General features: G+C 33.5%; 1 protein-coding gene across 1 annotated transcript; it reads right to left on the bottom strand.

Moving 5' to 3' along the window:
- Positions 1 to 4,408: 4,408 nt before the first annotated feature.
- Positions 4,409 to 12,361, bottom strand: sqh (Myosin regulatory light chain sqh). Its single transcript, XM_071588405.1, has 4 exons — positions 12,231 to 12,361; positions 11,482 to 11,679; positions 9,084 to 9,313; positions 4,409 to 5,118 (listed from the first exon to the last, which is right to left on the bottom strand). Exons 2-4 carry the CDS (start codon positions 11,669 to 11,671, stop codon positions 5,014 to 5,016), a joined length of 525 nt encoding a protein of 174 aa, XP_071444506.1. The 5' UTR covers positions 11,672 to 11,679; positions 12,231 to 12,361; the 3' UTR covers positions 4,409 to 5,013.
- Between the last annotated feature and the right edge of the window lie 5,612 nt (positions 12,362 to 17,973).

Here is a 17,973-nt window from a genome sequence, read left to right as displayed (position 1 = left end):
TATTATAATAGTGATTGTAATAAGATAAACTTGCATGCTACAATGATGGCAGCATGAACTCTTTCGGATTACAAATAAATTGTACCAACATACTTAGCAACAGTGCTGTATGGCACCAACCAGACTAAGCAAGATATAAAGTTACTGAAGTGATACATAAAATGCAATGAGATATGTACCATGAATAGACAAGTGGTGAGCTCAAGAGCAAATAACAAGTTCCAGCTTGCCATACATTTTTGGCACTGGTTTATGGTCTTCATGATCATCCCTGTGACTTCTATGAATGAAATTGAAACATTATAAATTTAATATTAAATATTTCCAAAACCAAGGCACCTCATATAGAAAACCTGAACTACTTCCTTCACATATTTCTGTTATCTTTCCTCTTCCTTGTCTCTCTCCTTCCATCTCCATAATTATTAACTTTATCCTCAACTGACATATATTTGTTGTCTCAGGCGTAACTTTGTGGAATTTGCATAACATATTGAAATGTAATGAAATAATTGACTTTGTAATTCCACACACTTTATTTAAAAACACACGACCCAGGTTTCGACGTTGAACGTCATCATCAGGTGGTCCTCATAGAAGCACGCTGGCTATATATACCTCCTGATCATAGGAGGGGGGGGTTGGTCAGAGAGGGAGGTCGGAGGGGTAAAAAGGTTACAATGTAGCTGGGAAGAAAAGAGAATTACATTTTTGATTTAGAAGAGTGGTAGGTCTAGGAGTGGGGAGTGGGAGGGATACAAAATTTCGTTGGCAAGATCATCTTTCCAACGGACACATTTCAAAATTTCTAACTGCTCCAAAGCATCGAGCCTTTGACCTTTTTCTTCAAAATGAATAATTTTTGTCACAAAGTCACTTTTGTGATCACTTTCGATGAGGTGTTTTGCAAAGAGGGATGTTATGTTCTTATTTTTTACACATGTTTGGTGTTCTTTAATCCTTTCTTTAAATTTCCGTCCTGTTTGTCCAATATACTTTGTGCTACAATCCGAGTCTATGAGGACCACCTGATGATGACGTTCAACGTCGAAACCTGGGTCGTGTGTTTTTAAATAAAGTGTGTGGAATTACAAAGTCAATTATTTCATTACATTTCAATATGACATATATTTCTTCGATTACATCATGGATCTTCAAATAACTCATTCAAGAATTTAATTGAGGCAAATATGGGACTGTGGATTTGTTTGCCAATTGTTTTCAAATCAACACTTGAAGGGACATTATGATGATATATCTATAACCATATGGCGGGATGTTATAACTTCAGTTTCCAAGAGCCAACAAGGGAATAATTAGGGTAATTCCTGCAAACAACCCTGTGATCATGGAGATCTATGTTAATGGCTAAGATAAGCACACACCACGAGAAGAATGGCAACTATGGGTTCAACCACCCTATCGTACAGCACTGGCCTGGTTACCTTAGGCAACTTCATACAGGCCATCTAGTTACTTCTCTGTCAAATTTTGATGAAATACTGCAAGTACATAATGTATTAATAACATTTCCTACCACCATTTGCAACTAAAATGGTGTACACATAGCAATCCTGTGTTTGAGCTGTCACTCTCAGCAGAAGAGCCACCATTATAACAGAGCAGTTCAATCCTAGCAGGGGAGCCACCCAATCGGTTCTCTGTACATACAAAGCGCCAGTACCAAAAACATATGGACACTATAATAATCTCTCCAGAATACTTAAGTGGCAAGTCTTCACCACCAGTGGTAGCATTGCTTGCTTGGCTGTAGAGTGCTATTATCACACTGCTAAGTGTGTAACAATGCACACTAATGGCCGTAGAGAAGGAAATGGGTGTGGGAAATGAGGAACATTTACTGTATGGAAGGTCTTAAGTAAGGAAATTCTATTCTTAGTACCTACCAAAGACCTGTTATTTCCATTTGTCCAAAGTAAATTACTATACCCTTAACTTTGACTCATATTAAATACTTACAATACAAATAAACAGTCAAATGAAAGATTCGGGAATTATCCTCCCACGACTTCATCCCTGGTTACTCATTCTAGTTAACCTATCATCAGTCAGTTAATTTTTTGAAGAATGTGACTCCAAACATCAAAAACTGATTATGAAGCAAAAAAACTAAAATAATTCCAACAGCACACATCATACCTAACGTGCTTCTTCATGATGACCCCAGTTAAAAATAAAAGATAATTAAATAAATAGATGCCCTTTACCTGAATAAACATTCGTAAGCTAAAAATTAATCTGAAGTCCACTGGCATTGATTACGCTGGATATTTTTTGGATTTTAGGTTCAACTCGAGAGATATTTAAGACTGAAGGGTTGTAAAATATTTGCGACACTTGGTCACCTCAGCTTTTGTGATAATATATTTCTAAGAACTAGATTCTTCTAAGAGCAGCTATAGAGTGGTAAATTGTTTAAAAATCTACCATCAGATAATTTTACTTTTAATATAAAAATGTCAAAATTTGAATTCAAAATTTCTTAAATATCTGCAAATATCAATCTCTATTTTTGAAACAACTAACAAATGTGATAAAACATTAATTCTATGGTCTCGGGCTCAACTTTGTGGAGGTTCATGTTCGATTAAATGAATATACTTTGTAACTTCCACACAATTTTTATTCGTACTACCGGTTTCAACGCAACGGCATCACGGCGTCATCATCAGGTACCTGATGATGACGCCGTTGCGTTGAAACCGGTAGTACGAATAAAAATTGTGTGGAAGTTACAAAGTATATTCATTTAATCGTGATAAAACATACTTTCTAAATCAGTATCCAAACTGAAATATATTTCTCCTACATTTAACACTGAGTTTTTGCAGGTCATCCTCTATTGCCATTGTTCACCACCCCTTACTTATAAATGCATAACCAGGCAATACTGCTTCTGGAATTTCCATCTAACGTAAATCAGCAAAGACCATTAGGAGCAATGCAAATTTAGCACAATACTGCTGGGGGTGAAGAAGGTGCAACTGTTACTCATTTCAAATTGGTTTTGTTTCATTAACAAACTTCTTTAACACTCGTATATATAGTATTCCGGTAATGAGTTGACAATGAAAACAATTCTCAAATACTGACATTTTTACCCCTTAAAGAGTTTTGAGCAAATACGCTATTCATTAACATAATACACCCATAGTATCAGATTTCAACAGGACTTAAGACATTATCTTGCCTTATGAGAACATATGAATCGTTAAAAGGATTGAGTAATACACAATAAATGTGTGATTAAAATAATTAAAAATTTCATATTTATATAATAAGCAAAAAAATAAAGCAAACATGCCCTTTGTACCTCCCCACTGACAGCAAACTTTGATATACCATACTAAATTCATGCCAAAGCGTGATATAATAGACAATATTCTACATTTCAAATCTGATCAAAATACTAATGACAAAGCATCTAGCAAAGTACAGGTTAGCATCTAAAATTTCCATGTTTCAGAAGAAATGCATTAAAAATTGCATCCATTTGAGTGTTGTGACCTTAAAGCCTCTTCTTTGTTGTTGACAAACATCCCAATATGTATAATTTTACTGAAAATATAGCAATTTCCAGAAGATTGATAACATGCAAAAATAAATGTTACTTTCAAGAAGAAAATTAAATTTTACTCTCAAGTAGTGCTAAATTCATGAAATAGGTAATATGTTCAGTGGGCCTCATAACATGATTAATTTTAATACCAATATACGAGTATTTACTTCCTCACCAAGTCGAGAAGGGAATCAAGTTTAGCAACTATGTATGCCATGAAGTCAGTTTTATAAAAACATTTTCCAAACCAGGATCATAAAAATTTTCAAAGAATTTTAACTAAGGCTCCAAAGGCTCTCAAAAAATAATTAGTCTAAAATCTCCATACGTCAGGTAATTATTATGCATTTCTGTAATCACAAGTCTCATTATTACAGACAATTTGTTTAGTGAAAAATCTAATTTTTAGCATGAAATGTGCAAAAGTCAACTGTCAGTTGCCTCCTATAATAACTACTACTATTTTAAGTGAAAAATGGAATGACTATCACAGCAGTGGCGATGAAAGACGGTACTAGAAAAAAATTATGTATCACTCCAAGCTAATGCTGGATTAAATGTTAGTTCCACAAAATGCCATTAGTGCATGTGATACTTTCTACGAAATACTACTTTCAATTGAGTACCATCTATTACTACAATCATTATTGTATTTATTGGGAAAACATGTATTCACTATGAACTTTGATTAAATATTCACTATTCAAAATATTTTACAGAACTGCCCCATTGTTATTTAACCATGGCAAATGACTCAAGAAGTCAATCAAGGAAATTTAAAGCAAACTAAACTTAAAACAAAATCACATTGAAAGCTAAGCCATTAAATAAAGATCCATAAATAGTAATTTATTGCACAATAAACAATATTATTACAGTGAAAATTAATGTTTGATTATAAATCTGATAAAATGCATGCACTACACTAGGATGCAGAAGCAGATCTTTAAATAAAATAAAAATTTAACATTTTAGTGACACCTTGTAATGACTTAGGCACTGATACTATGCATGTTACATGACGTTTAAAATAAGTCTAATCAGATTCAAAAATTCTCAAAGTCATGTATTTTTTGGTAAACATTTACAGTATATCAAAAATGATCAACAGCATTTTCATTCCTAGACAAATATATAATACAGAAATGTTTCAACATTTTCTACCAATTTGATGGGAGATCTTGTCAGAGACACAATGGAACAAATTGCTGGGCTATTAAAGACTTCACTGGAATGCTTATCATAAAAAATCCAAAATAAGCTTTGGCAAGATGTACATTAGTTAAATTTTCAAATAAAAATTAACATCCTTAACTTGTATAATTCATTAGATAAGTACATTAAAAAGATGATACCAAAGACAGTTGATTAAGAATTCCTGGGGGACATTTGATATTTAAAATACTTTAACAATCAGGAATATATCACAGTCATCACTGTTCATCCTTCTCCTTGGCTCCATGCTTCAAAATGCGGGTGAACTCAATGTAGTCAAACATTCCACTTTTGATTGGTGCCTCTCTATACATTTCATCAACCTGTTTTAAAAATACAAATAAGTTGGTAAAGAAATTAGAGCAATCACAAATTTGTATGCTAAAACTCAATAATCTAGGGTATCATACCGTAATACATAGGTTGTTGTCATATGTTTGAGTTACCATTAAGTTTATGCTAAATTGCATTTACCTATGCACTATACTTTTTTCACTTCACACAAGTCTACATACATAATACTCAGCATCAGAATCTGATATATATAAACCATAAACACAGTAACCAAACCGCAGTGAACACAATAATTCATGTTTTCTATCAAACATCTTAATTTCACAGACATTACTGTGTGAATGAAGGCACTCACTATCACTAGATAACATAACGTCATATCTTTGATGACATTACACCCCAGCTACACACTTGCCAATAGAATGCCATACTAGCATTCCCCAGCCCAAGTCACTCAGGTATGACACCTTCATCCTAAATGCAAGAATTTATGCAGCTCTTCCTGAAATTTGGTTCCCTCTGGTTCCCATGTGACTCTCACTCTCCTGTACCCAATTCCCATTCCCCAGCATTATACTTAGTGCAGGTGAGTACAATTAAGTTCTGGGATGCCTATCATAGCATAAAAATGTGTTTAAGGTATTTAGAATGGAATATTCAGAATACAACAGGTCATGTAAATGTTGCATGATACAATCAGAAGTTAAGTATTTTCTCCGACTCATGGGAACAACAAACATCACTCTTTCAAAGCAGTGAAAATGTAAGTTTGAATGATTTCTTGACTTCCTCCTCATCGTACCTATTACCTGATCCTTAGTTAAAACTTATACATTCTATAATAATCACAGTAGTAATTAAATACATTTATAGGTAACAATAAAAAATGCAATTGAAACTTACTATATCAGCAAAAACCGAAAGCTTCTTTCACTGATCTTTTGATGTTAGGAAATATTGAAAATACAAAAGTAAAGCGACAAAAAAGAAGGATATCATACTAATTCTATTTGTTAACCTAGAAAGGCAATAAAAAATAACTGAATATCTTAGTTATAAATTCATTTCCATTCAAATCTAGAACTACTTATTAGTTAAGAAATTGGGATCACAACATAATTTAATTAATTTGTTCAGAATTACCAAAAGATTTTAAATAAAATATATGAATTTATAATAAATGTTTGCTTCAATTTAGAGATGATCAAGTGTTGTCATGTTCAGTTACTTCATATGTAACAATGAATAACAATCATTGGGATCCCCAAAATAAGATTTCTAGCATACTGAATGATGTACTAAACAGCTATGTACTCTTGATCCCATGACAAAAACATGATAAGCAACTTTCCTTCATAGAACTATGGGGTTGATCCTTAAGCAAAAAGGATAATTTTTTCCATCAATCATCAGCGCATCCCAAAAGAATATCAGTCATAATTTACTTAATATAAAGCAAAATCGGCATCATATTGGCTCTCTACAGCTTAAAGTGAAGAGTTAATTTGCAAAACTACCCTTCTTAAGATAAACATTGATATATAGTAAACCCCCACAAATTTGGATTTACATCGACCAAGGATTTGAGACAAGTAACTCCATAGAGTATATTTCACCACTATTATTGTGCAAGCTTAATCACTAATGACTTTATATGGTAAACAAAAAGCATCATGTGCAAAAACATCTTTGGCAAAGTGGTCAAAATCCTATTTGAATAAAATACATCACAGAATGTCATCAGAAATTACAGGGTGTGGCAGTATAAGTTTCTTATTTGAATTGGGTACCAGGAAGCAAAGTTTGGCCCTTGAAGATGTGGATGGTTTCATTCAATTGGGTGAATCAGGATGTTTCTCTCTCTTTGAATTCAGTACCGAGAATGCATGGGTTGCAGGAAGAGTGCACAGTTGCCATGGCTTACTTTTCTAAGAGTCACCTGATCATCACCATGCAGCGAGCATACTATGGTAACTTCAATAATGACACCTGAGCTGGTGTACCTGGTTGGCAATAGATCGTTTTGTGGGTAAATACATTCAAGGAAAATGAAAAAGCAAAACATGCACTACTGGAGCGATGACAATTCCAGATCACTTCATGAGGCCTCTTCACTGTGAACATTCAACTGTTTGGTGTACAATGTCAAGTGTATGGATCATTGGTTCCTTTGTTTTTTTTAGAGAATGCGGCTGCAGTTACAAAGAATTACAAATTGCTTTGTGAACATGATTGATAATTTTTTTCCCAAATCTTGACAAATTAGATGCTGGAAATATGTAGTTTCAGCCCGATGGAGCCACGGTACTCATGGTGCAAACTGCAATGAGGGTTTTGAAGGAGCACTTCCCCAGACAAATGATCTCTTTGAGGAGCTATCTTCAGTGTTTGGGGTGCATTCACCTGCTTTAACCCCTTGCGACTTTTTTATGGGGGGACCGCAAATTCATTACATACAACAATCATTCAAGGACACTTGCTCAACTAAACGACAATATTCACCAAGCAAAAGCCAGCATACCCATTGCTGGGCTGGAAAGAATCAACAACTTCAGAATGTGGGTAAATCAGTGTATCACCAGTGGGGAGCTCCACTTGCCAGATAAAATTTTTAAAAAGTGTACTGAAATTTCTAATGCTTTAGGATAATGAACAAATAAATAAAATGATTACCATTATACATGAATCTTGTTTTATTGACTCTACAAATCAGCAAGCTACCCTGCTGCACCCGCTCAGTTATTCTTAAGTAACTTCAATTAAGAGTGATGTGTTGAACACCTACATTAAAACAGACATTATCCCATTTGATTGATTCAGTGAAGTGATCAGGTTCTTATTTAAAAAATGCAAGTTTAACTTTATAAAATTGCGCTAGTTTTCTTTTGCAAATCCTAGTCATGTTGATGCAATTCTAGGATCACTTTGTCCTTGGGCATGCTTAAATTATTCCATCCACAGAAGAAACATACTTTCATGCAAAACTTACTAATCCTGTCCAAATATTTTAGGATATTACAGCTGATGGTTTACTTCATGACAGCATGATATTGTTAATAGCAATTGAACATCAAAGATAGGTACTGATGTCACTAAAGTAAATGGAAACCATATTGTGTTAAAAATTACAAAGACAAATTAGATAACATGAAATGAATAAATAATTAATGCAAAGGAATATTAACAACCACTTTAGAAAAAATTCATTAATTTGAAATTACGCTTGGAAAAGATTTAATTATTGTAATATATATTTATACATATGGCTTTTATACATTCCATCATTGTTATATAGTGTACTAGGTTGTGGGGATGTATTAGAAGAAAGGGAAATGTTTTACAAAAGATACTTATTTGACTTTGTTTGCTGTGTGTACCAGTGAAGGATTGCTTCTTCCAGCTCATCTTCTGGTAGCCTTAGGGTTTTCTGAGGCTTGCAGTCGCTATTCTACTATGGGCGCTAACATCAAACATGAGAGCTAATGCCTTCATTTTAACCTTCTTCTTTTTCAGATCACATAGTCTATTTAGCTATACTGAAATCAAGAACCAAACTAGCAATAGGATCCACAGTTTCCTACTCCTTAAGAAGCTACGTCTTGCCGAAAATATTCAAAGTTTTCTTTTAGAACCATACTGTTTTGTTACCATTGTTGTTGCACCATGTTATTACCAGAAGAACTTAAAATAAATGGGCATGTGCTTCGAAAGTTACAAAAGCAAATCGAAAGAACTAGTCAACTATAGTAAATACTGTGTTGTGGCTATGCACTGTGTGGCATTTTGTTGAATAAGTGTAATGTTACAATTAAAGTTATTAAAGGACACTAACAATGACAGTACTGTTTCCTATGTGAGCATGTTGATCAATATGATTGAATAGAAAGCAGTACCAGCTTCAGTATTTTCCACTAAGGTGTCATTATGACAAATTCTATCACGTTGAAAGTTACTGGTAGCTATCTTGAAAATGCTTCAATTGCCATTATCTTACCTCTTCATCTGTAAATCTATCTCCCATTGAAGTAAGTAGCTCCCGAAGTCTCTCTTCATTTATGTGTCCATTATTGTCTTCATCAAAACACCCGAATGCATTCTTTATAACATCTTCTGGATCTGTACCTTGCAGACGCTCCCCAAATAGAGTAAGAAACATGGTGAAATTAAGTGGACCAGGAGCCTCATTCATCATACCTTCCAAATACTCATCAGTAGGATTTTTACCTGCAAAGATAATCAAAGGAGTACTATATAAAAACTAAACAAAAGTGAGATGTAATTCAATATATGTGAAAATTACAGAGAGAATATGATGATGATTAAAAGTAAACATAAGGAAAAAAGGGCAAACAAAAAATAATCCTGATACCACAATTGCCATCTTTGGTCAATACATTAATAAGTTATAAATGTTAAATATAATGGTACATACTACTATTTGAAATGAAATTACCCTGGTTATTCAGAAAAGGTGTCTGTTGAATACGATAAAAACATGGCATGAATTTTGGATCAAAGTATGAATATATTTTTCTCTTTTATGATAGTTTTTATGTCATCTGCTATTAAATTTCAGCACAAAGTTAATAGAAATGCCAAACTTAATGTTACAGAATTTCATAGAAGTAGCTACAACTTCAATAAAAGTAGAATTCTTGGAAACTGAGAAATTTCAAAATTTATTGCCAAAATTACCATTTTACGAGAGAAAACATAATAAATATAAATATTTTTTTCATAATATTTGACTCTCTACATGTACTATTCCAAAAACTCTGATGCTATAGTATCAGAAGATCAGGATTACACAGGATAAAAAGTTTTACAACAGGGATACAACAACAACCGGAGGGATTCCATTCAATCAGTTCCTCTCAATTTATCAGGGTACTACCTAGAGAACAGCCCTTAACCCATTCATATTCCTAAGATATATCAATGACATACACAGTTCAGACGATAGTAAAACAATGTTTCTGAAACCCCCTTTTCTGATATTTCTCAAATGATCATCTCCCCTAACAGACAACCAAGATCTGATTTAACACATGCAAAAAATAAAATAAATAGTCCAAATCTAATCTCTCTTCTTTTTTTTAACCTTGTAAAAACAATATTTCTCCACTTACACCCACATCAGGCCACACAGCTAAAATCTACTAAACATATTAATGATTTTCTAGTACCCCAATCATCATATTAACTCTTTGGTTTGGTTGTGAGATTCTCAGTTGGAGTAACCAAATCTCTTCAACTCTTATATAAAATAAAAGTAAACAGTTCAATCTTCATACTACAGCCTCACTATGATGGATGCAGAATCACTGCCTAGTAAATTATGGTAAAAATAATGACCAAGGAAACTAAGTAGATTTCCAATCTGAAGCAGTTCATAAATATGGACAAGAACATTTCCGTGGAAAAATCAAATGTAAAATACATGAAACTTCATTGAAATCGAATAATTTTCCCATGAAAATTTAATGGTCCATAAAAAGGAGAAAGTAACCTCATTGAGAAGTTTTTTTACCACTGACAGTTTTAACATCAGTAAAAACAATTCCAATCCAGAACCAGAATACCAGAAGTTTTAATCTCAAATATCCTTTCTGACTTATGCACATCCTAATGCAAATCATTGCCATACAAGAAGAAACAGAATGATTTGGCCATATCTCACAGGTTCTTAATTACAGATGGGGATACTGGTGAAAAAGGCAACCATTAAACATTAAATTTATATATTTCCAGCTTCAACAGGTTTCCCCTAATAGAGAATCAACTTTTTTAGGGTTGCAATGTGAATGTAGATGGGAGAGGGTTAGGAATTTGTTTTAAGTGTACTAATCTTACTCTATATGATCAGCTGCAAGTAAATAAGAGTTTAAACAACAGGGATTCATGTAAATATGTTAAAGGCCAGTTTCATGTGAAAGTATCAGAATGATTTAAGATGAGAATTTACGCTTTTATGTACATTTTTTTCGCTCTGAGGATGAACACCTTGGAAGTTGTACAAGAGCCTATGAAATATGATACCTTCTCACACAACCAATTTCGTGTGTTAAACATAAGCGATAAGCCAATTTTATGAAAACCTTAATCCTATGAAATTTTCACATGATATACGAGGGGTGCAGTAACTGAACTAGAAATTAATTTGATTGAAATTAATTGATATTAATTCATGACAGATGTTAACCTTGCATCAATATACACCTAAGTCCATTTCTGGAAACAGAGAGATCCAGATTAACAATAATACACGAGTTAATTCAAGGCTGTTCGAACGTGATTAAAGAAGGAACAAAGTATTATAAGATTATTTAGTAACATTAAAAAAAATCCCCTTACTAATATTTCAAGAGCTGACGTTATGTCATATATCTTACCCAAAGATGCAAGCATATCGTGAAGGTCGTCTTTTTCAATAAATCCATCATGATTCTGATCAATCATGTTAAAAGCCTCTTTGAACTCTTGGATTTGGGCTTGATCAAACATAGCGAAGACATTGGATGTAGCTCTTTGTGCTCGTTTCTTGGTGGTGGCACGACGACCCACTGCCTTACGGGAAGACATCTTCGTATCTACTCGTTGAAATGGAATAAAAGAAATTTCTTAATTATCATGTCGGTAATCACACTTAGAAATCCAATATTTTTGTATCAGTTACCTACAAAAATGTGTTTTTTTTGTAATTTGGTAACTAGTGACCCAAAACCGTGTCTTCGTGAGAAGAATACAAAAATTTAAATAAAAAAACAATATAATTACTTCAAACTTGCCTCAGAAAATTATTGCCCTATTTATCATTCGATTAAAACCCGAAACGGTTACGCTAGCCATACCATGACTCATGACAACACAAATGAAACCACACCCTTCAGTTTAAACGAAGTTAACTGTCTCTTCACAAAATATTCAGCCACACCTTCACAGGTGCGTTAAAATTGAATAGAAACATATTTCTTTCGACAAAAAGCCTTGAGCAATCGCGGTAAAAACTTCATATTAAGAGCAACAAGCTGCATATCTAAAAAAAACTGAATAGTTAGGGCCTATTACGAATTATTTTCCTTTTTAACTATTTTTCAATCTTATTTAAAACTAAATAAATGCAGTTTACAACAACACCAACCTTATTCTCTCAGAACTAACTTCACAAGACTGAAAAACACTTCCACCACACGGACTGCTGAATGACGTTATGATAGCTGCACCGTTTGGCTCCCATAAAGGAAGTTAGAAAGCTGTTGACGAAAAGAGAACATGACCATATATGGATGTTGCAAGTTGCTCAAGAACCTCAAGAACTCCTCGAATAAGAGAAAAATTTTTTGCCCATGTTATTCCTTAAAAAATATGGAATAATTCGCTCAAAGTTATAAACTTGACTAATATCGTAACCCACGTCCACAAGAGTTTGATGAGTAAGCATTAGGTTAATAAATGGTATGGAAACTATGACGGATATGTATTTGTACGCCATATTTTTGCGTTGAAATTCTAAAATAGAACGATTCACATTGTGTAATATTGACAGTTTGTGCCGTCTGGTAGGATAACTGGAATGTGTAATTGAAAAGGCAAAAATAGATTTCTGGCTCTATAGTCAATCACTTGAGAAACTCAGTTTAAATAATTTGGTCAGTAAGAAAACAAGTACCTTCCCTTGAGTATATAGCATGCTTAGACTTGTTACACTTGTGAGTAATACCTTTTGTTTCACACCTATGCCCTCCACCCGATGAAGTTTTTTTTATATATTCTCGAATACACGCATGGATAGGTTGGAATGAATAGTAAAGAATTACTTCATGCTCAATAGCCTAGATTGAGCTTCGAGGATTTTTTCCGGGAACCTAGATTTAAAATTGTACGGTATTATCTACCGAGTTGGTAATTGAACGGTGACCTAATGTTAATTTTAAATGGTACTTCTATAACATATAGAAACAATTTAAATTGAAAATTAACAAATACCCAATGATTTTCCCGCAACTATGAGCAAGGACTGGAGGATTCGCTGTGACAGTTAAACGCTTGAATCTTCAGTTTCACTTTAATTATATATAAATCCGAAGATAATCATGGCATAGAATTTAAAAATTCGTGGATTCCACGCACACCATTTTCTCAGCAATTTGTATTAATTATAGCAGTTCTCGGTGCCAAATATATGAAGGGCCAAACGAAGTGATATGATGTTTTTAAGGGCCCCTAGATATCTGTACCCAGCTACCACAACTCTCGTGCAGATGTGAGCACGCACTGAAAGCCAGTAATGAGTTAGGTTTTGAAATTCATAATGAAATGTATTAAAGAAATGTGTGAAGATAAAATTGAGAGGTGCGTGGATACTTAGCGATTTGCACCATGCACATTCTAGCAATTAATAGTTGGTTGATGTTACAGTGGGAATTAACCAAGGGAGCAGGGGTGGATATAAACTCAAAGTGGGTATTAACCAATGCTCAAAAGATTTATGGATTTATCTATTGATCATGCAGCTTGCAGTCTTGTCAAGTTGAAAAATCAGAATTCTCCTAAATTGTCATTATTAAATAAAGAACTGCTGTTCAAAATTTAGCCCTGAATCTGTCGATTTTTCTAATCTTCTTGACATCTCGTAAACACATTTTTATTTGCTGAAATAGCCATCTTCCAGAATCCATCTCTAATTTTCAGCAAGGGAAACCAGTAAATTAGATACTGTAGCAGTCATGTCTCTACATTGATCCTAAATACAAGTTACCATTCCCTGCTCCACTCCTAATGCGCCTTTACTTTTGTTAAAATTAGGATGATCTATCATTGATTATAATTATAGTACCTTTTGAAATAAGTTTCCCACATACCTTGTTTCATATTGTTGGTATTTATCAACTTCAAAGTATTAGGCCCTCTGTGAAATATATGTGAGGATGGTTTGCTCAATTAATTGTGGTCCAGTCTTATCTATGAGTTTATTTCTTTGCAACTAGGACAGCAGTGTTAAAATATGCTAAATCTGCACTGGTGAAAGACACCCACATAAAAGCCAAGGATGAAACTGATTTCACATTCTTCATCAAATATGAGTGAGGCAACTAAAAAATATGATATAACTCAAAACTGGATGTTTTTAAATCTGACAAAAATTGCACAGTGCAATTGTATACGCATGGAAATGGTAGGATTTCCAAACATTTAAATATTGGTAAACTATGTTAAATATTACCTCGACAGCCCTCTTTTGAATGAAAAAACCTTTTAAGTTTGGTGAATGGGCTAAAAAAATGCTATGCACAAATATGGCATGAAACAAACTGGCTCTGGACTAAGCAAAATATATCACTTTTAACACATCTTGACAGAATGTCTTGAAGATGATGTAGCATGAGAATACCAGTTGGCTTTTTTGTGATGTCTCTATGTGGTTTTTCCAACTCAGATCCTCACTTAGTCATAGAGTAATGAACTCAGTAGTCTGTATACTTTCAATCTATGATTCCTCTTGTTTTATTAGGGGAATATGCAATGGTGGGCATTTCTTTCTGTAAAATTGAAGGCATGATATCTTCTTTTTATTTAACGATAAATTACTAGAAGAAAAACCCCTGGCCATATCTTCAACCGAGGTTCTGATATTATAGTTAAATTGATTCTCAGGTTGGGAATGTAGTGGACATGACGTATCATCTGCATATAGTATAGTCTTACTCCTTGATAAACAATATGGTAGATCATTTAAAAAAATATATGAACAGCATGGATCCCAGATTTGAATTCGGGGGAATGCCTACTGTTACTGGCTTAGACTGCTGAGTATAATTATGTTGACCCGAGGGAGCATTTTGCAAGAATCTTATAACTTGCTGTTGGTCTACAAGGAAGGATTTCACCCAATCTAAAGGTTTCCTTAGGATTCTAACTGCTTTTAGTGTACCAATGAGTATTGTAAATTTATGTTCTGAAAACCCTTGGTCAAGTCATAAAATATCCCATTGGTGAGGACCTTTATAGCACTGTGTAAATATTGTTCAATGGCTGAAACCATACGGAAATGTGCATTCATGTCAGATAATGGACATGTAATGATGTGAACAATTGCTTCTACCACTGGCAAGGGGGCATCACCTAAACCACATGGACTTTTGCTACTGAGGTCCATAACTATTTTAACTATTTCATTGGGGTCTGTTGGCTGAAGAAATAATGGGTTTGGACCCACCACGCAGGGATGAAATTCCCACCAGGGATACAGGTATATAAAATAAAAGTGCTAGTCCTCAATGGTGAGTGAAATGTGTGCTGGAGTAACAAATGGACAGTACTGCAAATTTTGAACTGCTGTAAGATATTCTGCAACAAGGATTCACAGGGAAGTGAGTACTGAATATTCCTGCAATTTTTTGGGGGTCCTACACTATCTCATCAACAAAGAGGACAATCAGAGCCAGATTTAATACCAAGGGAGTTTGTATATAAAAACGATTAGCGTCAATAGTTGGTGTTAAAGCCTTTTAGTTTGTGGAAATGATGCATAATTGATAACAGCGAAACTTAGTATTTCCGCAGAAACTATTTGTTTTGCAATTGACACAAATTTCCTATTATTTACAATGAGCATCAAGTTAGGTTCAGAAAAAATAGCTTTGTGATTGGATAGTCATCAAATATAAGTAGTCAAATTGAAAGAGGTTTCACTTTATTTGGAAATTGAGTACATATCACTTCCGGTGTTATTTAGCAACAGGGTGCTTCTTATCATTGGCCCAATTTATACCATACATCACTGTCACTCTTGTATTTTTATCCATTCATATTTCTATTTCTTCATATTGTATTCCCAAAAAGGGGTAAATATAATCAAGGTTTTAGTATAGGGTTATTCCTCTGTGTTGAAGTGATAGAATTTCTTTAGAACCGCAGTTGATTCATTTTTGACCCTTAGACTATTTAATCTAATGAGCAAATTGTATATCGATTGAGGTACTATCGTATTATGGCATCTCTGGGCTAAAAATATCTACTGCCATTGAATTACAACTAAGCTAAAACTGTATTAAGCACACTATTTATCCCAGTTGTAGCACAGTTTACTACTGTACTTTACTGCTGGTAGAATTCACAAAAATTATTTACAATGGAACTTCTGTGGTGAGGAATGGCCTTTGGCAGTGCTGTTAACTGTTGGAAGTGTACTGCAATACAAACTTTACTATTATGCAATTAGGAAATAGTAAATATGCATAAATTCAAGTATTGCACTAGACTGTATCAGTGCAGCTGAGCCGTGGCTTTATTGCTGGACTGTACAGTGGTGTTTCAAATGCAGTGCAGTTCTCAGTTCAGTGCATTTCCAGTACATATTTTTAACCCTTTGATTCCAATACAAGGAATATTATCGATTACTTCAAGACTTCTGCCCACTAATTATATTTTTACTATGTTCATGCATACTTTCATATATATGAATAGGCAATATGCCTAACCATTATCTAGTTTATGAATGAACTGTGAACAGCAACCTGAGAGTTTTTTAAGGGTTCTCTTTCCTGATTTATTTGAAATCCTTCACTTTGAATAGTAATTCACATATCCACTCAACTAGCAACTGGTCCAATATCAATCTTGACCATAGCAATGGACAGGTGGCACATGTAATTGAGACTATGGATGCAAGGTATTCAATAAGCTGTCATTTTCATCCAAATAAATGGAATCTATTATAAAATTAAAGAGAGAAATTCATAAAATGAGGTAGGACCATAAAATATATGTATTCGATGAATGAGTTACTACTAGACAGTTATATTTCAATATCATTCTGTCTGGATTACTACTTTCTAAAACTATTACATTGCTTGAGAATTATATTTTATAGAAATTATTTTATTAGAGATAGACCTGTAATTGCATTTGTGTTCAGCAGATGAATGAAAAAATTAGAAGACTATATTGCTTCATACAAATGATTATTAGAAAGGTATCTTTAGATTATCTTCTTAAGATTTATAGACGCACAATAAAAAATGAGAAATTCCAAAAAAATTTTAATCTCCTAATTCAGTATATTTAACCACTGAAAACAAACATACAAAACAAAACAAATACAACAAAATACTTCACACAGGCTGTTTTAATCAAAATATGTTATCCCTAATGAAATTATATATGAATGAAAAACTTTCATTTGCTGTTGCGGTTCATTTTTGACCTATTCCATCATTCTATAAATATGTATATCTGTTTTTCTAGTGTTAAGGCAGTAATTTAGCATCCTTTTTATATGGGTAATATATATAGGTATATATAGGTAATATAGAGGTAAAGGAAAACTCTGGATAGGATTAATTTTCAAAACAGTCTATAAAGATATGCAATAAAAATACAGATTGCGGCAAATTTTTTATGAAAAAGCACTTAATAATGAAAATATATCAAACAGAAGTGTTGAACAGATTGTTTATCAGAAATGCTATGCATGTAAACTTGTGTCGTCCGGCTGAACAAATTTTTAAGGGATATTCAATATTAATTCAGGGAAGAAAAGATTAGGTTCCAGAGTTAATTACAGAAAACACATAGATACCCACACAACTCTTTGTTATTCTGTTAGCAGTCCACATCTTATTCCCTGTAATTAAATCAATTTTTTAGAGTGAATTGTACCCATTATTGTGAAGTGTATATGGACTACATAAATCATTATGAATTCATCGCAATGACAGAGGAACAAAGTATATAATAAATAAAACAATTGTGCAACTGAACTGTGAAGTATATCATCACAACAGTCTTACTTCTTAAAATCCTTATTTGACCTACCTACATCAGCTTTAAAGTACTGATTTATGCTATAATAACGTACTATAAAACCAAAATAAAGGAGTAAG

This window comes from Hetaerina americana, unplaced genomic scaffold (genome assembly GCF_022747635.1).
Source record: "Hetaerina americana unplaced genomic scaffold, ioHetAmer1.1.p SCAF_3, whole genome shotgun sequence".
NCBI lineage: Eukaryota > Metazoa > Arthropoda > Insecta > Odonata > Calopterygidae > Hetaerina > Hetaerina americana.
Note: the sequence above shows the minus strand (reverse complement) of the source record. Positions and strands in the feature narration are given on the sequence as shown.

Bases quoted from the DNA above. Each gene is read 5' to 3' on its own strand.
- sqh (XM_071588405.1), bottom strand. From the start codon at position 11,671: ATGTCTTCCCGTAAGGCAGTGGGTCGTCGTGCCACCACCAAGAAACGA. The intron at 9,314-11,481 runs GTAAGATATATG...TTATCTTTGCAG, and splicing joins CGATATGCTTGCATCTTTGG to GTAAAAATCCTACTGATGAG. The intron at 5,119-9,083 runs GTAAGATAATGG...TTTTTAAAACAG, and splicing joins ATAGATTTACAGATGAAGAG to GTTGATGAAATGTATAGAGA.